This window comes from Lonchura striata, chromosome 10 (genome assembly GCF_046129695.1).
Source record: "Lonchura striata isolate bLonStr1 chromosome 10, bLonStr1.mat, whole genome shotgun sequence".
Taxonomy (NCBI): Eukaryota; Metazoa; Chordata; class Aves; order Passeriformes; family Estrildidae; genus Lonchura; species Lonchura striata.
In genome coordinates this window covers 18679873-18702345 of record NC_134612.1, presented here as the reverse complement: position 1 = coordinate 18702345, position 22473 = coordinate 18679873, and the positions used below count along the sequence as shown (strand labels likewise).

At 45.3% G+C, this 22473-nt stretch overlaps 1 protein-coding gene across 5 annotated transcripts in view; it reads left to right on the top strand.

Moving 5' to 3' along the window:
• Window positions 1-11322: 11322 nt before the first annotated feature.
• The window catches only part of ABCC5 (ATP binding cassette subfamily C member 5), a 44985-nt gene continuing 33834 nt past the window's right edge, over window positions 11323-22473 (top strand). For 4 of the 5 annotated variants that reach the window (XM_021544184.3, XM_021544195.3, XM_077785708.1 and 1 more), the window contains exons 1-2: window positions 11323-11447; window positions 12630-12804. In XM_021544184.3, coding sequence (XP_021399859.1) covers window positions 12676-12804 — 129 coding nt within the window. In that variant the 5' untranslated portion in view covers window positions 11323-11447; window positions 12630-12675. Of the gene's footprint in view, window positions 11448-11996; window positions 12064-12629; window positions 12805-22473 lie in introns of all 5 variants that reach the window. The other variant, XM_077785709.1, reaches the window with a different exon arrangement.

Below are 22473 nucleotides of genomic sequence, written 5' to 3'. Positions count from 1 at the left end.
CCTGTTCAGAGGGGAGGGCACATTTCCTTTAACCCTTCTCTCCCTGCGAGCCTGGAGCTCCATAAGAAAGGCACATTTATTAGAACTTTCAGCCCAAAGGGCTTCACATATCTAGGGAAGTCTGGGAACTGAGTGATGTTCAGTAACTCTGCCTTTTCAAGGATCCATTCAGTTGTTCGCGCACCCAGCATTTTGGTTTAGAAACTGTGCTGAGGCTGCCTACAAATCTAATTAATAGAGAGAATGAAGGCAAACTTTCTCAGGGGAACTCAGTGCCCCCCTTCCACCACATCAAAGCTGCTGAGAGATCACATTATCTTGACAGATGTTGTATACTACAGATCTGGTTACTGAACTTATGTTTCCCATGGACTCATTCCAACACTTCTTTTAATTTGTCAGGGATATATTTCAAAGTGCAACATGCACATGGTTGCAGAAAAGTAGAAGGAAATTGCTGATTAATGACCTCTTTTCCTGGTAGTGTAGATGTGGTCGTTCCAGCTGTAGTAGATACCAAAGAAAAGGTAATACACTGGAAACCAGAAAAGATAAAGTATCTAAGATTAAAGATTCCTTTTTTCTGTTTCTTCCAAGTCAAAGCAATTAATAATGATATAACACAATGTGCTCAGCCATGTGAGGAGTGTCTGTACCTAAGATACATTGAGGAATCCATCTCAGTGTTCCCATCACTTCTATGTCACATCTGTGGGAGTATTAGGCACAGGCAGCTGGGATTTTTTTCTCTGGGAACAGCTTCCCAGTCTCCACTTGTCTGCAGCTCTCTCATTTCAATGCTGGCTTGGGTGCCCTAAACAGATGTGTTATTTCTACTTCTTTTCACCCTTTTGCAATCAACCACAATCTCAAGCACTGGTGATACCACCAATCACAAGCTTTGACACCTTATAGTTACCTAAATTGTTTCTTGTCACAAACCTGAGATGAAGTGAAATTATCTCCATCAGGTAGGAATAATCCTCCTCCTCAGAATTCAGACATCTCCTGACCCAGCCAGACTGGATGAATGCTGTCAGAGCCACTCTGGATTGCCTCTGGGCCTGTCTGTCCCCACTGGAGGGGGCCTCTACTTCCACGGAGGGACTCCAGACATGACTGCAGTGCCAGTACTATATATGGGAATAAACACACTTAGCAGGATAGTAATACTCAGCTTTGATCCCTGGCCCTTAGAGATAACAACAGCTCTGACCCCTTTGGTTCAGGGAGTCACAACCTCTTGGGTTGGGGCATCGTAAAAACCTGGCTTGGACTTTGAAAGGGTGTTTGCAATGACATAAGTGCAAAACAGGGCAAAGGTAAGTCCAAAATAAGCCTAAGACTGCAGTAACTTCTCCGTGCTGATGCAAGAAGAGAGTCCAGAGCATGCAGCTCAAAGTGAACAGGCAGGGCTCAGCTCTACCCCCCACAGCTGGATGGTGCAGGGGTTCTCCCTGCAGAGACATTACCCAGGCCTACTCTCACCTAGAGGGGCACAGGTGTTCAGACAGAAACTTGATCTAAATCCTATCTCTGCCTGCAACCAGGACATCAGGGTGTTATCTGATTGAGCTGATAAATGCCTGCAGTGAAATCTTTTTAAAACCATCTCTGTGCATAACTGCAAATACATTGGGGAAACAGAAAGGTGACAAACAAACACTGAGAGTTGAACTTAAGTTAGACCAGACTGTAGCCACAGTAAGTGCACTGCAGAGTGCAGACACTGTCTCTTTTAAAGACAGAGGAGGCAGCAGTAGGATTCACAAAAGCTGTACAATGCTGGAGCTCATTTTTCCCACCCACATGAGGAGCTGCTGTATTTTCAAGTCAGGAACAGCTGGTGATTGATGGTACATGTGCCTCACTTCAACAGGGAGCTGGGTCTGAATGTTTCTTTAGTGTATGTTTAGTGTATGTTTCTTTAGTTCAAACTGTTCAATCTTTTGTCTTTAAGAAGAAGACAGAGGCTGCTCCCTCATGGGGAGGATCTTCTGCCCAGCAGTGGCTTGAGGCTTTGCTCTGCTTTTCATACAGTGACTCTCCTTTGCCTTTATCACAAGGTTTCCAGCAGTCACACATTTCCTAGCAGGAGGAACTGAGCCACAATTTAGAGACATGGTACAGTTGTGGTCACAAGCTGCTGAGCACCCCAAGAATTCACCACTGTCTCCCTGCTCTCACCCTGTAATTGCATTCTGGAGGAAGTGGTCCTGATGTTTCAAGGGCTTTACATCCCTCAGCTCCCATGTGCTGCACTCCCAATCCTGGGCAGAGGGCAGGGGGAGTCTAGAGGCTGGGCTATTTTCTGGTTGTCAGTATTAGGCTGTTTGTTATTCTAAGTGTTGTAGGGTTGTGGGGCTGTACTTTGAATTAACCAGGCTGCAGACCCTTGAGCTGCTTCCCACTCCTCAAGCACTGTTCTCATCCCTGCAGCCACAGCTGGTGGGGGGGTTTCCTGTCCTCCCAAGTCATGATGGAGAGCAGCACACAGCAGCTGGAGTGCTTTGTTTCCAGTTGACCTAAGCCATGATTACACAGGGGGCTTTTCCTATTTGTAGCTCAGAACAGCTGGGGGATTGTCCTCGCCTGCAGCACATGGGACAGGCACATGACATGGCTCTGTGTGGCAAAACAAACCTACACCAGATATACGCCTTCCTTTTCAGGGATTTCTGCAGCCTCAACAGCCTCTAAGTTTCAGACTGATCAGCATTTCCTTTTGGGGTATACATCTTCACTGCAGGCTTCACCATGGCTAACCTAGGCTGCTGCCTAGGCTTTGTCCCAAATTTTTTTGTGTCCCACAATGGCCATCCCCATGGTCCTACTAGCTGAAGCAATGAGAGGAGGTTTGAACGAGTGTCATGGCCACCCAGACTAAGAACCAGCCTCCTTGCCCTGTGGCTCTAATCCACTGCTCAGGGGCCAAAATCCACCTGGACACATGCACTCATCCACCCCTCACCATGCCAGTCCCACACAAGCCCTGTGGGGCCTGGGGTTAGTAATGCACAGAGGGGAGCATGGGACTCCTGAGGAGCCTGGGGGCTGTGATGATAGTGCAGGATGGCTGCTGGTGCTCAGGCAACACTTCCCAAGGAAGCAAAAGCAAATAGCTCAGCAAAACAAGATGTACTCAGGGCGGGTTTGTGTGAGGAACCCCCAGGAAACCTTCTACTCTTTCTGGGAGAGGAAAGCAGGAGACAACTGTCTCTTCTGCTTCCTCCCTCACAGTAAAACAGCGCAAGTCTCCCAAGCCCTGACAATTACTCACTGCTCCCTAGAGTTCCCATCACCTTGCTTTCTGAACACATAACTGCCTCCCTTCCCCTGAAACCCCAAGCAGGAATCTCCAAAAAACCCAGCTTCTTGCCCCCATTATCCCTGTGTGCAGCCAGGCCAGCCCCTGGGGCTTGGCCACCCTGAGATCTGGGAGAGCCCAGATACAGCTGCAGCAGCAAGGACAGAGCTGTGTTTGACTTGCAGCTTCCCCTTTTTCCCAGTTTTCAGCTGCACAGCAACAATCCCAGAGGCCCAATGCTCTCTGACCTTGGCTGTCCTTATTTGCTTCTAAAACTGGCTGATCACACTGGCAAGCTCCAAAATTGGCATCCCAGACGGCCTTTTCTCCACCACGTGGGATTCCAGGCACTGCCAGGGGCTCCCAGCATTTTTAATTATTTTTCTCCTTTTTTTGGAGTATTTTCCTTCATGCTGTTTATGCTGTTTCTAATGGGACAGAATGGTCCTCTCCCCACAGGCTGTTTACTGTGTGCTTGCTCAGGCTGGCTCATCATTCCCATGCATCTCAGAGGGACACCTGAGAGCATGCAGGCAAATACAAGCTGGCTGTATTTCCACTATGGAAAAGCCCTGGGGTTTTAAGACACATGAGGAAACAGAGACCTTGACTCTAGCAGTAGTGGCAGTCCCTGCAGTGCCTTTCCCCCCATATGTAATGACCAGCTGAGCTGTCATCAACAAGCAGAAGATGAGAACAGGTGGTGAGAGAGCTGATGTCACCCATGAACCGTGTCCTGAGAGAGGAGAGAGCAGCAGAGGAAGGTGTTGGATGTTACTGCTATGCAGCATCCCCAAGACCCTTTGCTGGCATCACATGATAACAAGTAGGAAATGGGGAGGATTTGGGGTAATGGGAGTAAGACATGGCTAGTGGCAAGCTCATCATCTGCTGGAAGGTGAAAGAGGTGGTGTCTGTCCACATCTGATTTGCAGCTCATGAACCAGGAGCTGCTCAGGGGAGCTGCAGTGTTGTGGATGCTGGCAGAGAGAGCAGCAGGAGGCAGCACTTTGCACTTTTACACAGGGCTGTCATTGCTGCAGCCACACATTGCTTCTCCACGGTACATCCTGATGGTGCCCATCCAGCTCTGCACAGCCACATAAGCAGCCAACCAAAAGAAACCCACATCCCAATATCGGCCAGCCAAGTGACCTTGCTGCTGTGCCTGGCTCTGCTGTTTCCATGCAGCTGGAAGCAGTGACACTTTCACCTCAGAGGACCCACACCCACAGCTTTGTTTTCAGAGGCAGATGAGGAGTGGACAGGGGGTGCTTTGCCCTGGCAGCAGACTGTGACCGTGTCCCTGGGAGCCAGCAGGAAGGTCGTGCTGTTTCATACTCTGGCCACCAGCTCTGGGTTTTATGCTGTTTAAACCAGTTCCCCCTGCCACAGCCTACGTATGGCCCCAGCCATGGCTGCTTGGCCAACCCGAAAACTGTTTCAGAAAAGCAAACGGAACTGAACATAACACTCTGATGTGGCCATTTCCCTTTTCCATGTGCTGGCTTGGGGACAATCCTGGGATGCTTTTGGAGAGGGGTTAAAGGAGTTTTTCCTTGCATGTCTCAGGCTAACCAAAGCCACTGCTGCACATCTACAGACTATGGGAAATGAACCAGGGGTCACCTGAAAGGACCTAACTCCCAAAGCCAGAGTGGTATAGTTAGAATGCATCCCAGCCCGTTAATGCTCATCCAGACACATCTCCAGCTTTTTTATCACAGCACTGTTTGTCCTTTCCATTAATTTCATCAAATAACCAGCCATACAACACAGACTGCTGTGCCAGTGAGAGCAGGCAGGCTCCAGCCTGACCCATGCTGCTGGCTTCTATAGATTACTCATTAGCTGTGGGTGTGGTGTGTGGCGTAGGAATCACGAAACTTGCTACCCGTGTAGGTTTGCACTGGCTTCTGGTCCCTGGGCAGTGCTTTGCCCTTGAATTGATCTTGTCCTTTGAATTATCAGGTTTATAGAAGAAAAATCAAACAATCAATCTAGGTATGAACTGCCTTGAACTGGTTTTCTGCACTGGATTACACTTTAAATGTTGCAACAGCTTTGAAACCTTCTTGCTTTTCCCTGTAAGAAAAATAATTTCTGAATAAGTTGCTGCTAATTGTATTGGAAGGGTTTACTTGTATCCCACTCTCCCAAAACCCAAAGAAAGTAGCATATGAAATAAGATACTTTTTCAGTGCTTTCTCCTCCCGACCTGAATGATGAATTAGAAACAAATTTAATTTGTGTCATACAGCACAGCATTGCACCTTTTACTTCTGCACTTTCACAAGCATAAATGCTGCAAAAAGAGGGCAGAATGATCAAAAACTGGAAAAAGAAAAATAACACCAAGAGGTATTTGTTGCAAAAGCATGGCTATTTGTAGAAGCTGTTGAGAACAAGAGTAAAACACCGTTAGCTTGGCTTGGAAGGTTCATCCTCCCACAGGAACTGACGGGAAGGCGATGGGTGGTACTGCTGTAGCCTGGAGTGGTATCTCTGCCTGGATCAGCTTAGGAGCCTCATCCTCTGAAACATAATCACAATGCAAACGCCTACACTACCAACAGCTTTGCACAAACATCAAGCAAGTACAGTTTGTTTCCAGGAAAGCCAAATGCACAGGTATATTAAGATATTAATGAACTCTTTCTGCTAAAACAGGTCAGGAGGAAAGAGAAAGATTCCTGTTTTCTCTAGTTCCAAATACATCATATCCCTCTTGAGTATTTTTCTGGGGAAAGGGTGGGGAAATAACGTCTCTCCACTGTGCTGTCTGAGCTGGCCCTCACTCTCACCAGTTTCTGATCAGCAACACAGATTGTTCAGCACTAAACCAACAGAAAGCACATGAACTTCAATGCCTGGATGAGTCATTTGCAGTGCTGTAAGCACAATGAAACTGCAGTAATGAAAAATTGAGAGCTCAGGGAGTGCCCATTCTGTGAAGTGAGGGATGCCTATGGTGTTGATTAGGTCTTGAGCATCCCACAAGGTCCTGTGCCTCACATGCCCTGACAATCAGAGCAGTCACATGGAAAACACTGAGTTCCAGGAAATGTTTAGATTGTGGCACTGGGTCTTTAGTGCTGCAAGCGTGCTAACCCCTCTCTCTGTAGCTATGACTGGGATGGGGGAAAGGTTTTGGTACCACATCCATGTAGGGAGGTTTTCAGCCTCATGCTGTGTGTTTGGATGGAACCAGGTAGGCATGAATTGTGTATGGTTGGTGTGTGCATACTGTTGTGGACAAGTTTCCATGTCCAGCAGACAGAGAGATGCCTGGCACAGCATGGACACTTGTGTCTATCCAGTTGTTGCTACAGGCAGCTTGGAGGGCAGCACTCATGACCCTCTCCAGACCACTGTAGAAGGATATTCAGGAAGTCTCTGATGCTAGCAGCACTAAATATGTGCAGGGAGTATTTATGCCTCTAGTTCTTCAATTGCAAGCCATGGCCAGATTCATTAGATACCATAACTTTACTTGAATTAAAAGAAATTGTACCAAATTCTTGATGTAACAATAATGATCTATTGTGCAATGTTATTGATGATTATTAATATCATTGTTTGCAGGAAACTGGACTGTGGCTTTCATGTGACAAACCCAGCCCCCAAATTGTTTATTTTCTAGTGAGATTGAAGAGGGGAATGATTGAGCAAGCCACAGCAGTCTGTGACAGCCCTGCTGAGAGTACCACGTTGACTTCTGCCCCCCTCCCTGTCTCCACAATGGGAAATTAACTCTGTGGCCTAAGTATGATGGATTAAGAATGACTACCCTCAGTGATCTTGTTGATGCTTTTGCTACAAAAAATTTCTTTCCTCTGGAACTGTGAAAGTGGATACAGGATACAAAGGAAAATGAATTGCAATGTCTCTTTGCCCTCCAGTTGTTGGCAACATATACCTACCTATGTGGGCAGCTTGTTTCAATCTGCCAAGCTGCCCACATGAATTGGTGGCTCATGTGGCCCAGCTGAGGCTAAGTTATTACTTTCCAGAAGAGTGATGTGAAGTAGTTGCAATGCAATGGGCAATTTTTTGGACTGCTCTGGGAGCTCAAAGCCCTGAACAGGCTGTGTGTGGGAGGGAGACTTGGACATGATGACAATAAAAGATTGGCCACTGCACAGGGATAGAGAATCATGAACAAGCTGATAATGCAGTCTCTTCAGACCTCCCTATTTCTGGGCTTGTTACAGTTTGCAATGCTACAGGCTAAATTTGGTCATGGGACTTCTACTTGAGCTGTCCAATTAATCTGTGAGTTCTGCACTTCATGGCTAAGAGCTCTGATCAGCAAGAGAGTAGAAAAACACTAGCAAGCATAACAACTGTCAGCATGCTCATCAGGAGGGACACACTCAGGAAACTCATGCTGAAAATGCAAGAGTCAGCACTCTGGACCAAGGATCCCAGTGGGGAAGGATAAGAAGGTGATGTCCTGATGTCCTCTATGTATGAGGTACATAGGAAAGGGGTTTTGGGAGAGGGGGAAGAATTGGTCTTCCCAGTGTCCAGATTTCTGTCAAAGACACCTCCTCAAGGACCATCCACACTGACCAAAGTATATTGTGTTCCCCAGACAGCTCACAAAGCCCACAGACCTGAAAGGAAGCAGTGTGTGGGTGTCAAGTCTGGTGTGACAGTTCTCCACTCGTAACAACCCTCCTGGTACTCTCCATAATTCCATGGACATTAGTCCAATCACATAGTGCTGCTTCTTTGGGGAACAGTTTTTCTTTCAGGGCAAAGAGAAAAGCTGTTTATCTCAGTGCCTCATTGCAGTATTTTACCAGTAGTAAAATACTGACTGCACCATCCCATTAGTCACTCATCCAGCCTTTGCAGCCAGAGTCTTCTGGGCTCACCAGGCATTTGCATCCCTTCAGCACATAAGAAACTCTCTGCTTCCTAATCCTGTGTGTAACAGGGTTTTGCATGGCTAGTCTCAATTGCAATGATATGAACCCAAACCCTGAGCACTGAGTGCAGCCATGCTTCTCAAGCTCAGACGTCTGAGAAGTCTGTTTTCATCCAGGGTTCAGCTCAGTTTATTCACCTGGGCAGTGCCTGCTCCAATTCCCCAGAAGCAGGTCCTCAGGTCCTACAGGGACTATGTAATACGAGAGACAGATGAACAAAGGCCAACACTCTTACAAACTGAACCTTGGTTTTCCTGATCAAACTGGATATGCTCCATTTTCTGCTCCAATGGCTCAAATCAGTTTGTTTTAAGCATTGCTTTAGGTTTGCTGCTGATGGTTGTTTTGGGGTGGAGGGGAGCAGCTCCTGGACACCTCTAAGAAAACTAATTGTCAGATGTTGCCTACTTGCCCTGGTCTGCATGCCTTGGCTTTGAAGATGTTGCTGGCTCTTTGGCCTGGCTCTGCTTTTCTTTTGCAGTCAGGTCTGATTACAGCAAATCCCAGATCTTGAATCAGGGCAAGTTTTAATACTGTGCAGGCCTTGTTTATGTAAGAGCTCCCATCCCTCAGGGATGAATCCAGGACTCACAGCACTAAAAGCATTAGCTGCTGCCACTGGAGCTAAAGATGTAACTCCTCTGGCTGGTAGCACCAGTACATTTATAGCCTTTAGAACAAACACTGGAGGAGACTTGTGGCACACTAAAAAGTGGGTTATGCCTACTTAAGCATTTCATCCCACTATTGTACTCAGGGAGGATGTACTTGTAGGACCACAGGTGTGAAAACACTCCTGATGCTACTGCCAGCCCATTGCCCAGAGCTAGTCTGAGTGTACACATCATTACTTACCAGCAGTTTTCTACTAGCACTCATGTCCTCCCTTTTACTCTCAGACCTCCTCCAGCATTGGAGAAATAGAGGACAGAACAAGTGTAGGCAGGGCTCTGGCTCCCTTGGCTTAAACAACAGCCTCTGCTCATCTTTCTGAACTCATTTTGTAATGACTTTGGCATAATGAAAGTTTATATTCTTCTTCCTTTATTGGGCATGTGATGCAGAGCCTTTGGGCTTCAACATGTCAGCAGCTCAAAAAACAGCCAGCCACCTCCAAAAAGCAGCTCTGTTTGCCTCCACAGCCTAGGGCCCAAAGACATGCTCACACTCGGAGTAATTTCAGGTCAACACCCAAAAATACCAGTGATTCACCTTGAAGCTTTAACACAGCTTAATTTTCTCCATTATTCATTATTTGTCCTTTCTGTTTATGCTGTTTAACTACACAGCTCAGTATCTGGACATCTACTTACCTCTTAGAGTAATGGGTAAAAAAAAAAAAGCACTCTATGTAAAGTGTTTGGTGCAAACAAAGGTCAGTTTAATGACTGTTCAGGGATTTACTGTAAATTGCCTCCTGGCTTCTGTCCTAAAATCCACATTTTACTGGGACATAGCATTTATAAAACATGAAATGCACCTTGAGTGTCTTCCCCAACAAAATGCCAGTCGAGTCTGAAACTGCATGATTGTGATTGTGCATGATTCCCCTGTCTGGGGAAGAGATGACAGAAAAATACAGCAGTTACATTTGTTCTTTTCTCCTGTATCTGGGCAAGGTATGTCTGCCTGTCAGTTCCCCTGTCCCAAAATATTAAGAGCACCTGCAATAGAGCTGATACTAATTTTTTTCCAGAAATAGAGTCAGAGATCTGCAGGATGTGTGACCATGTATATCAGGGAGCTCTACAGGGATTCTCTGTTACTTGCATGGTGACACTTTTTACCTTTACCTCTGGCTTGTGGGCTTGGAGGGAATGTTCTGGTCCACTTTTATTTCCAGGTTCTCATCTCCCTTGTTTACCTGAGTTCATTTCAGCATTTCTATCAAACTGACTCTCACAAAGATTCCTGACAGGAGAGCAAGGACTACGGTACAAACAGGCACTCGTTACATAAACCACTTAAATGAGACATCAGCCAAATCTGGCTGGTGGAAGGAGGATGTCAGCTGAGGACAGGGTATTTAAACGCAGCAGGGGAGAAGCTACAGCTCAGGGTTTGTTAAGGATATTTACAGCCTTTTGTGAGAGGAAACGCAGCTGTGTCCATCTCCTTCACTGACTCCCCTGAGGCGGGGGCTGGACACCCTGTGTCACACTCTTTTGGGGAAGCAGGATTGCTGGCCCTCAGCCACCACCACACGGGGACACACAGCCGCAGCTTCCATCCCTTTCAGCCGGCAAAGCTTGGCTGTGAAAGCCGCGTCCCTTCAGGTGGTCTGAGGGAGCTCGAAGGGCACAGCCGGGGCTTGGCAAGGGAATCATGCCCGGCTCCTTGGGAAGCGCGTCGCAGGCCTGCGGCAGAGGCTGCCGGGGCAACAGGAGCCGGAACTGACCGCGGCCCCCGCCAAGGTTAAGCCCCAGATAAGGGCATGTCGCACTTTCTCCGGCCGAGGGGCTGCAGATAACCGGCAGCGAGTGACAGGCTGCTGCGAGCCGCGGCCCGGCCGGGAGCGGCGGACACCGAGGCCGCGGCTGCCGGCTCCGGCCGCCACACCGGCGGCCGCTCCGCCTCCGCAAACCGGGCAGCGCCCTGCGGCAGCCCGCGCTGCCGGGAGGGAACCGAGACACCCCTCGCCCTCTCCAGCACCGAGCCAGCCCTTCGGCTCTCTGCGTGCGCTGTCCGAACAGAGCGGACCCCAATTCTTCCCACCGGCACTGGCTCGGTGGAAGGACCCGTCCTTCCCGCACTGCACTGTACCGCCCGGTACGGCACAGCTCAGCACGGTACTGCGTTACACTGCACTGCACTGCGTTGCATTGCACCGCGCTGCCGCCCTCGCGAGCGGTGAGGAGCGGAGAGGCGCGGTGCCGCGGGGCCGCCCCGGCGGGCGGCGAACGTTCCAGACCCCCCACGCTGCGGCAGCGGCGGCGGGACGGGGCGGGGCGCGGCGGGACGGGGGCGCGGCCAAACGGAGCTGGCCCGCGCGGGGCCTTGAGGGAAACGTAGTTCACTGTCAGCAGCCAGTGAGCGCCCAGTCTGAGGAGCGAACTACATCTCCCATGGGGCACCAGGAAGGAGCGGCCGCCGCAGCGCCCGTCCGCAGGCGCAGTGGGGACGCCGGAACCGCTATAAGCGGCGTTGTTTGGGTTCGCGGCCGCGGAGCGGGGAAGCTGCGGCGGGGCTGTCGGCGGGCGGAGGTGAGTGCGGCTGGTACCGGGGACGGGCAGACCTTGGTGTGGTGAGGAGGCGGCTTTGCTGTCCCCTCTCCTGTCAGGAGCCCGGCCGAGCAGCCTCCTCACCTCGCCCCCGGTGAAGGGGCTGCGCGGTGCCCGCTCCCGCCGCGCTCCGTCCCGCCTCGGCTGCAGCCGGGGCACCTGTCCCTGGGCGGGGCGGCTCCCGTGTTTGCGGCAGTGCGGCAGAGACGCGGGGAGGCCGGGGAAGAGCGGAGGGCATGCTCGCCCGGGCTGCTGAGGGTGTCCGGCCGAGGGGACTGTCCCGCATCCCTGCCGCGGGAGGGACGCGGAGCCCGCGGGCGCAGCATCCCCAGCCCCCGGTGCCCTCGGCGGCGATGCTGCAGTGGCGGAGCCGTGCAGCCCCGCGCACCCCGGCGGAGCTGCTGGTGCAGTCTGACCAGCGTAGCGCAACCAGGCTTCTCCCATCGCCTTAGTTGCAGGCGGGTGGCAGAATGCGATAGAACTGAGTTATAAAAAACAGTCTCACAGAGAGGAGTGAATTTTGTCTTCCAGGCTCTGGTTCTCCTTCTGACCTTTCAGTGCAGTTTGATAGACTGAGTGGAAACCTGCAGCACTGAAGGTGTGACTCATTCCTGTGCATGTCTGCACTTAATTATAGCTCAAGCCTATGGAGTAAGTGAGCAATGCTATAGAGAAGGGAGATAGTTTTCTCCAGGGTGTTTCAACTGACTAATTTTCTGAAGTGATCTCTCCAGAGAGGTTGGTTTTGCAAAACTTTGTGCTGATAAATTATTGGATATATGCAATTTCAGACTCTTTACGAAAGATTTTGGGGATTTGGTCTTCCTAATCAAGTTTCTCAGGGTTTTGGCTAAATGCTGTAGCTATTACTTCAATCTGTCAGATTGCATAATTGTATTTGAGATCTAAGGGAGGAACTATGACAGCACTCTAGTGCATTGAGGATCATTGTACTCATTGATTACCTCAGGGTATGTTTAAACTAGTTCATGAGAAGTTAGTCTTATGTGGACTTCAAAAGCCATGTTATTTACAGCCCTGTTGTAATAGAACTCATTTACAATTGCTTATTGATTTTGAAAATTAACTTTAAAAACAGGTGACTAAAAGTAACTGGTGTATTGGGCATGGCACATAATGAAGGGGAATTTAATTATTTTTCAGATACTTGAGGTGAAAATACACGTGTAAACCCTGGCGTTTACAGAAGATGAAAGACATCGACATAGGAAAAGAGTACATTATACCCAGTCCTGGGTATAGAAGTGTGAGGGAGAGAGCTGACTCGGTACAGCATGAAGAGCAGGAAGAGTCTAATTTTCAGCATTCTAAACTTAAGGTCAGTTTCTTTTTCATAGTTTATTTTTCAGTCTTTATGCTTATTAAATTGCATGCAGCAGCCTTTTTGCTGTGCCAGCTGTATATAGATTTGCTGCATTGAAGGTCAATAATGAGTATTACCTATTGTGTGGAAGAGGTCGTTCCAAGGGGTGCTGTAGCTATTTTGGTAACAGGTCTCAGCACCTATTAAGCATTTTTCACTTTTAAATGTGGCTTTTCAGTAATAAAGCTTTTTCTAGTATTCAGCTATTGATGTGAATCAAGGAAATTTTTTAAACCTTTGTGTATTAGAGAATCAATACAACCAAGCAAGAACAGTGGAGCCCTCAGTACAAATCGTGCACCATTCAGTGTTGGCAGCTGAAAAAACTCTTAATCATGCCATGGTTGTTTCAAGGGTTAATTTTCTAAAACAGATGTCTAGCTTGCTCTAGTAGCATGACTTTACTTTTCCCCTCAGATGAAAGCAATTATTATTGAACACTTTCTTGAACATCTGTTTATTTAACATGGTGAGGTATTGTCATAATTCTAGTTTATTTTGAGAGCTGGGTCTTGAAATAACCACTGGCTTAGAGCTAGCCTGTCATTATTCAGAGCTTCTAATTTTTAGAGCTTGTTTTCACTGGGAAGAGTGCATTTACTACCAAGTGCCATAAGGAAAAAAGGCTCAGAGAAATGGAAACACCCACGCTGGTGAAAGATATGGTCAGAAACTAATAACCCTTGCCAGCTGAAGAAGGTTAAAGATATTCTAGTGCTAGCATTCAAAGCAGCTAATATTTTCTTGCATATCCTGTTCTTGACCTTTTCTGAAATACTCCAAGGATTGGTATACATATGCATATACACTGTAAATTTTTTCTGAAGACAAAGTTAATAGTGCTTCTGTCTGATTTTTGCAATGATGTGCTGCTGGTCATTCCACATAGATTGCCTGTGAGAGGGTTGGAAATAAGGGAACTGGCTGTATTTGTATGAAGGAATTGTAAAGACCTCTAAGAAGGCTTAATCTTTGCTGTGTTATAGTAGATGCTGAGATACTCTGTATTTCCTTCCCCTATTTCAGTGGGTTTGAGGGTTTCCCAGTGCTGCACTGCTGAGTTTTGGGATTGGAAAGCTCAGCTCTGCAGCAGCTGAGTGCAGGCCCTGCAGCTCCAGTGTCCCCACAGGCTCCATGACTCAGCACAGTGCTGCTGACGGTGTTCCAGCAAGGTGGTGTCTGATTGCATTCGAGCAGGCACTGATGCGGAACCGAGAGCGCTCCGGAGTCATGGTGCGGATTTTTAACGGCTTTTATGATGTTGATGTCACGGGCTTGCCACTGACCCTGCCCTGTGCAGTAGAAAGTCTGCTCTGTTAAAATACTGCTGACAACAGTGATGCCATTGGTGGGCAGCTCTGTTTCCTGACCAGTGGCAGTGGAGTTCAGCAGTAATCATTGCATGTTATCTCTCTTTTGGTCTGCATCATCTAATCAGGGTTTAACTTTTAAAGGAAACAGTTTTTATCTTACCTGTAAATTTTTAATTAAATGAAGTCATGAAACCAGCATATTTGTAGGTACTTTTTTTTTTTTCTTTTTTTTTTACTTTTTTTTTCTTTTGTACAGACTGAAAGTAAGCCAAATTCTGCATGTCTGTACAGCCTGGCATAAAAATCTCTAACTCTGAGGCAGCTTCAGGTCAGCTTAACTCTGTTGCTGGTCTTTTTTACCCTTCTACCCCTACCATTTGATATGCTGCCTATGACTACAGGGTAGTACACACAGATAATTGGTTGCAAAACAGGAGTTCTGTAAACTTGTGGTTACTGATGTAAGAGAAGTTCATACATTGAATTTTATCTTGTTTGTTCTCTTTGAGTTAGAAGAGTGAACTTGTTTTGCTAATGGAGTCTCCTGGTTCCGATAGGATGCCCACTTGGTAGTTATCTTGTTCAGTATGCCAAGGTTGTGCTAATTTCTAGCTCAGACATTGGTGCCATTTTTGTTTGGCTAGCCTTGCAGACCAGGTGTATATAATCCACAGACACAAGCAACTCTGAATTTGTTGCTACATGTCAGTGAGATTAAATCCTGCTTGCTTGCAGGATACTAAGGTTAAGTAAAAGGAGCGGTATTCATAACACCTTATCTAAGTTAGACATTCATGTTTGTGTACCAAGTTTCTCCCTTTCTAGTTGAAACAAGCTCTGGTTTCAGCAATGCACTTGGCTTAGGGAAGAGCAAAGACTTCCCTTTCATAAGGCTGAGCTTTGTCTGTTTGGTTAAGCACTTTCCCTCTGCATGTAAGAAAATGGTAGAAGCTGTGAAGAAAATGGTGTTTCAGGGGAAAAGAAGGAACTCTGTCCTTTGCTACTGTATCTTTTATGGGAAGTGGATTGGGTTAGATGCCTAAATTGACTCGGCCCAGCTGGTGACAGAACACAACAGAGGGCTGATGTGATGAGAAAAGGTAGGACCACAGCAGTTCAGATAGAAGGATAAGCTGTAGTGCAACTCTGTCACTTGGACAACAGAGTCCAGTGTACCATCAGTAGAGATGTTGTGACTCTCAAATTTCTTGTAGAAAATCTGGCTCAGGATTTGAATTAGATTGACCAGAACATGACTAAGCTGTAAGCATGATCTGTATTGCCAGGAACAAGCTGCAAGCAGATGTAGGCTGTTATTTTATCACTAACTTCAGATCTTTGTGGAATACAAGTTTAAGGCTGTTTTGCAGCAGACTTTCACTGCATGAGGTAGACTTCTTGCTAACATGGTACACCTTATAAGGTGAGGTAGAATCCTTTACGCTCTGGGGATGGTAGTCGAGGGCCACTGGTTCATGGCAACTGGTGATGACTGCTGCTGGCAGGGCTACAAGAACATTAGGCTGATAAATAATGACTTATTGGGGTTTGTTGTTGCCTATATTGCTGCATTTTCTGCATCCATCTGAACTTGAAGCAGACAAGTCTAGTTGATTTTCTGATCATGATCTTTATAGGTGAAAGACCTGTTTTACTATTGAGCCAAAATCCCAGAGCTTTTATGTATGTCTCTTCTTTGCATTGTATAAAGGTTATATTCAGCTTTCCATTTGCTGTCCTGAAACCTTCATTCTTGTGTTTATATCCTGCTGAAAGGATGCTGTTTCAAACTACCACAAGTGTGTTCATGACAATAGTGAAAAAGAACTTGCAATTCTTTCCTTGGAAGCTTAAATGCTGCTTGGTCACAGCTTGAAAGATCACATCTCTGAAAGACAGGAGTTTTTCAAATAGGCTTCCTGGAATCATAATTGAAATAATTCTGCAATATAAGTAGGTCTAATCTACCATTTCCTGGTACTTAATGGGAATGTTGCTATAGAAATATGGACCTTTGAAATAGGCACTTTGGGACTAAAATTCATGAAGAAAATTATTCAGCTTGTGAATACATATATTCACCTCATGAATAAGTGTCTGCAGTGTGTTCTGATAACAATTGATTTTTAAGTCTTTGGAGACCTTAATGTAGCTTACAGAACAGAGTCTTAACTACATGTTCTCTCTGCATAGTACTGTACTAATTGGGCTTATTGTGTGTGGGGACATGCCTCTGCTGGAGAACTTGTAGGTGCACTTGCTGCCTGGCACTACAGTGAGTGGTCTTCATTTATAAAAGCTGTTGCATGACCAGTGAGTAATAATTAAGGGATGTTTTGAAATGTTTATTTGTACTTAGACCTTTAGGACTTTTTGTTCTCAGAATGTGCCTGTGCCCTTCAACTTGCAGCTGAAGTAATTGTTTGTAGTTTTTCTCATGGAAGCAATGTATCCTGGGGAGGACAGACTCCACTGTCTATGAAATCTGCTTTAAAATGACAGATGAAGAGAAATAAATTATTTTTGAAATGCTTTTGGAATTGGTTTGTCTCAAATGTAGATTTTGTGTTTGTTTGATGGAATAGCAGGCAATGAATTTTGCTTCCATACCCCATTACAATTACATGAGAGGAGGATATGAGAACAAGCTGCTCCTACAGTATGCAGAGCTTATGAGAACTCAATTCTTGGAATTTGACTTCCCACGTTAACGATGCTACAGCACTTATTTACAAATTGTACTCCAAGCTGTAGTTGGTTCTGGCTGGAATGTACTGTTCAGGATTAAGTTCTTGCTGCTGAAGGATAATGACTGCATCTGTGGTGAATCTCAAGTGCAAATTGTTACATTTCAAGGCACCAGCCAGGGGAACTGTAGAGATCACTTCAAACATGCAGGAAATGTGTTGCTAACTTTAGCTATCAGAAGCCCTACTAATATTCCTGTCCTTACCTTGATCTCTTGTTTTTCAGGTTTGTTTCTGACATCTTTTGCCCAAGACAGCAGGGAATGTGATCAGAACTTGCTGGAATTGATGTAAATCCTTCAAGCACTGATAGCTTTGAAGTGATTTATCACTGAGTATTTAAATAGATCAATTCAGCCTCAACCTCTCTGAAACATCTGAGTGTCTGAGTCAACTGAACAACAGGTTAAAAATAGGGGTGTGAGTGTAGCCTGGGTACTTCTGCTTGTGCACTCCATGCTTAGAGCAGTCCTAGACAGCTTAACTGTAAAGTGTTATTTGTAGCTGGAGCTGCTGGATGCGTCTGTATTTTTCCAAACACTTTTTTACTTTTTCAAATCAAATGAAAGCAAAATTTTAAAATCTGTTTTTTTTGCAGCAGTTTTATTATCTTTGAGAACTTTGAATACAACTAGACTAGGTGCAGAAGCAAACATTTGTGGTGCTTTCTGAAGATGCATTAATTCCGTTATATCTGCAAAGAACTGAATATATTGGTTATAATCATGTTTTGTTGTTTTACCATTGAACCTCTGCTAGTAAAGCAGTCACTGACACAGTAATCACAGAATCAAGTGATTCTGTCAAGAATCACTTGATAGAAGATCCTAGAATTGTTTGTTGGTGTATGCTTTAGGATGACCCTCTAACCACACCAAAGAAGGGGTATCTCTACCTTGTCCTCCATGCCTACATGTACATATCACTATCTGAGAAAGGAGCATATCCACAGACAGTCATGTATCAAATCTGAAATATTATCTGACACTTGGAGAGGGTTTTATGATATCAGAGAAGCCTTCCACTTAACAAGAGGAACAAAAAGGTGAGGTCTGTGACTGGGCAGAGATGTTTTCTAGAGGAGCATCAATATTCTGGGTAATTCACAGCTTCCATTGGAACTTGACTGCCTTCCTTAGTGCACAGCCATCTTCTTTCCAAGTCTTAGCCACATTATAAAACCTCAGATCTGACCACATGCTGGTATTGTTTTTGGCTACTGTGAGTTGCTGTTCCTTTGTTCAGAGCCAATTTCTAAGTCAGCCTGCTCATGATCAGAAATGTGTAGGGAGTAGATTAGCTATTAGTGAAGGAAATCTTGCAGTATCTTTTCCATTGTGGTGTTCTGTATTAGTGTTGCAGACACTCTGCTTTATGGCTCTTTCAGAAATTCAATGTATAGCTATAAGTGTTTCCAGAAATATTTACTGCATCTATCCCAAAATATTGGTGAGCTTAGCTTGAAGCAACTTAAAATCATATATATGCAGGGGGTTCTGATGTCTTGGGATATTGAGATGGTTATTAGTTTTTGAAAATTTGTATCCTAGTGATAAGGAGTAGTCAGTCAGTTGTGCAGATGGCAAACAAGATGTTCCACAAACAAAATCTGTGTTTCAGTTGTTTTTGAAGATGAAGGTTAATGAATTTTGAAGTCAACATGTTTAGAGCCCTGAGATGTTTAGTTTGCATTTCCTAGTTTACTGTTTGCTTTTGGAAAGATGTGTTGGTGCAGGAAGGTGAGTTCAATACAAGATTGTTTTATTAGCCTTGATAAATGCTGTGGTGTCAAGGCTTCTGCTGTCACTCGTTGGTGATTCCACTCAATAAGAGCTTAAGGTCAAAGCCTCTCTGGATGCTCCAAGTGTTGAACAACATTCACATGTGCAGCTTCTATTGTGACCTGGCTTAGGCATGGCCTGAATAAAGATTGTTACTGAAGAACACCCCCAGCATATGGTAGGGTATTGGGGTGGTTCAGGAGAGCAGAGCTTACCTTGCTCAAGGCAGGAGCCAAATTCTCAGCCTGTGCTATGCTAGGTTGATCTGCTTAGTAAGGAGTTGGGTTTCTCATCTTTTTAGGCAGAGGCATGGAGGGTGTCAATTCTAAATCTAGTTATTTCCAATTCCACAGGAGTCTGCTGTCACTGTGCATGAGCTATGGTGCTCCAGTGCTGGATGGTCAATGTACTTAAGTTTTTTTAACCCAAGCCTTGGTTTTGGATGAATCCTAGAATGCTTGCTTACAAGATCATGAATACTGGTTTTAATGCAAAACAAAAGACAGGGATTCATGGATAGCACAAGCCTAAGCACATGGACAGCTGCTTATCAGGTGCATTCATAGCAGCTACAGTTGCAAAATCCTAAAATAAGCACTTCATGCCAAACTCTGTATTTCTTGGATTGCAGGAATAAATGGATTTGCTAGGAAAGAGTTGAGAACATATCACCTCAAAGCTGATGCTGGCCAGAATTCAAGGGCAAGGTAAAATAAGAAATATTCCTGTAAGAAGCTGATATATACCTGTTCTCACCAAGGACTTCATGTGCCTCAAGTGAAAGTGCTCAATATATGTGACTAAAATACTCAGACTTACCAGATGTACATACCCTGCCTTTGTATGGCTGCAGAGCCTTGGTATCAGTACCAAGCACTATCGGGAGGCTTCTGCTTTTATCTGAGGATGCATAAACTCAGGCTAGCTTTGAAACCATGACTGTGGTGTTAATACAACTTCTGCTAATCCTGGCCAGAAAAGTAAACAGCAGATCTGGTGTAATCAAGTTGCATGTAACTCTGTTAAAGTAGACTTCAAGCTTTTCCATCTCTGAACTGTTGTGGTAAATCAGAGCATGTTTCTGAACAGTTAATTTGTATCTTTTAAGAGAAATATGGCACAGCTGTACTTATTCCTGCATTTGACTATGTGTTTGGTGCTGTGAAGAGCTGTTCTTTCAGGTAGCAAATGCTGGAAAGGCAGCAGAGACATGAGGTTTTATTTATACCCCCTTTTTCAGGAGGTTGAAGAAAATGGAGTCTCTGACTTCTTGTTCTGGTTCTATTATGGAAGTTGTAACCATAATTTCTAGGCATCTGACACTGTCTGATGGTCTCACCTTGGTGCTGTGTGAATTCTGCTGTGCTGTCTGTACTTTGCAATGAGTGTGTGCAGGTGCCTAAAGGATCAGTGTCTCCTTCCTGACACCCACTGTCTCTGCTCTAGCCCAGTGCCTGCTCCTTGTTGCCTCAGCATCAGGGAGACAGCTGGTATGGGTGGATGATACACCAAAGTAGTCTTAAATAGGCTCATGTTTTAATCAGGCAGGGTATTATAAAGTATCCTAGCTACAGAAAAGGCTGGGAGCCTAATGCTGCAGATCCCCTTGTTAATATTTTTATAGAATGTGTACTGCATTAAATCCAGTGAAAGGAGAAAAGAATTGTCTTAGTACACTATAAAGTTCATAGTGTGCTTGCTGCTTCACCAAGCAGCTGCAGACTTGACAATGTTTGGACCTGCAAACCTATTTGATTTCCAGATGCTCTGGGGTTTGATGACTTGCAGTCTGGACAACAGTGCTTTAGGGGTTGCCTATGGTACCTGCAGAAGCTGTGTATATACCCCTTACTCCTTTCTATTGGGAGTGTTCTTGAGCCCAGAGGAATTTCTGGGAAGAAGAATGTAATTACAATTCCAGAGAATATTTTCCTAAACTTGTTTTATTTCAGTTGTGCTTAAGCTAAATGGAACAGTTGGTTCTTTTCTTCCCTTCCCTAGCCCATACAAGCTAATAACTAATCTTGTTTTGCAACACCAATATTTTAAGAAAGTCTTAAATATTTTAAAATTGCTCTTCATCCTGGAGTTGTAATATGGCAAATGCTTTAAGCAGAACTCGTGATGATATAATTCTTTCTCATCACATACCCACCTAGTCCTGAGCTCTGCTGTTCTGGTCTCTAGGTTTCCCATTTGCCTCTCCTTGCTGAGAACTTTAAAGGCATGAGGAAGCTTGCTGAGCTGTGGCTGCTAAATACAAGAGGTAGGAGTTGTGTTCTGCAGTATTGCCAGCTCAGAGACCTTTACAACTTAAACAATTTTACTTTATAGTAATAAGTCAACCACAGTAGCTTTAGTGTTCTATATCAGCTGCAAGAATTAGTAAAAAAGTAGTTGTAGGTCTGTTCTAATTTCCTGTCAGCTGCTGGTAGGACCAGAAGAGATGGAGCTTCTTCCCTGCTGTGATCTGAGCCTTGGAAGATCTTCTGCCTTACAGAAGAAGGGATGAAGCTGTTTGGTGGGGTTTGGGTTGTATGCACACATCAGATTCTTCCTCTGCAAAATGAGTAAGGGATGGAAAGATCTGTTTTGCTTTGCCACCGGTCTTGTCTGGTTTTGCAGTTGTGATGTTACAGTTGTCAAACCAATAATTGCTACCTTCTGTTAAACAGGAGATTGTTATAGGACTCTGTGAAAGGATAAAATCTCCCTGGATGGCTTTTTCCTTCCCACCTACATGACAGCTATTTTGTTTCTCTTTACCTGTTCCCCATCCTCAGATGCCCATATTGCCTGCTTAGCACGTTTTCAGAAGAGTGCAAGTTTACATAATTGAGTTTGCTTGCCTTTCTGAGCAAGTTTCCTCATACCATTCTTACTTTCTATGGAACTTCTGACGTAATGTGTATATGACAGCTTTGCAGCTTGGCTTCTAAATTTCCTGCGTTTTCATTACCTTAGATTGTGGATTTGGTAATTTAATGAGCAAATAGTTTCTCCTTGCCCCTAAACCACTCATTTTCCTCTCCTCACTTGGGCTTTGTCATATGTCTTTAGCCAACCATGCAATCTTTCTGACTCTCTCATTACCTTATGTGCTTACCATTGCTGTAACCAGTTTTTTGATGAGGAATTCATGCCAGAAGGTGCTTGTATGGTTCTGTTGTTTTCCTAAGCTGTAGAAAGTCAGATGGGGTAGGTGTGCTCTGTGGTGGCAGCACCAACTGTGCTTCTTTTTCTCTGCCCCTCTGTGACCTACCCATGAAGGAAGATCATGTGTGCAGTGATGCTTCCTTGGTGCTCACTCCACTCTTGGGCATTGGGCCAAAGAGTAAAAGTTTAACTGTTTTCTTATTTGTTAATTCTTATAGTCATCTGTTGAATTGTATCAGCCTGTACTCGGGTGTGTCAGAGCTTCATGGCATGTGGCGTGCAGCGCTGTTATGCTCTGTTAGGAGATGCCTATGGTTGCAGAAAATTTATTTGGTGTTTACCAGATTTTAACAAGATGCTGAACAATGATTGTTCTTGCCCTCTGTCATGTTTTCAGCAAGCCATGATATGCTTATCCTGTGTGAGTTTATTTCTCCAGTGTTTAGTCCATTTATGCGTTTGAACCTTACAGTATCCTATGATAGAAACTTCTAAATTTGTGTGCCTTGCTCTTTTGTTATAAGAACAGTTGGTAGTCATTCTCTAGTTCTCTTTCTTCAGGTTTTATGGACTGCTCAAATACCTGTACCTTTATTCCTTTGATCAATCCAGCTGAAAAAAATCTTA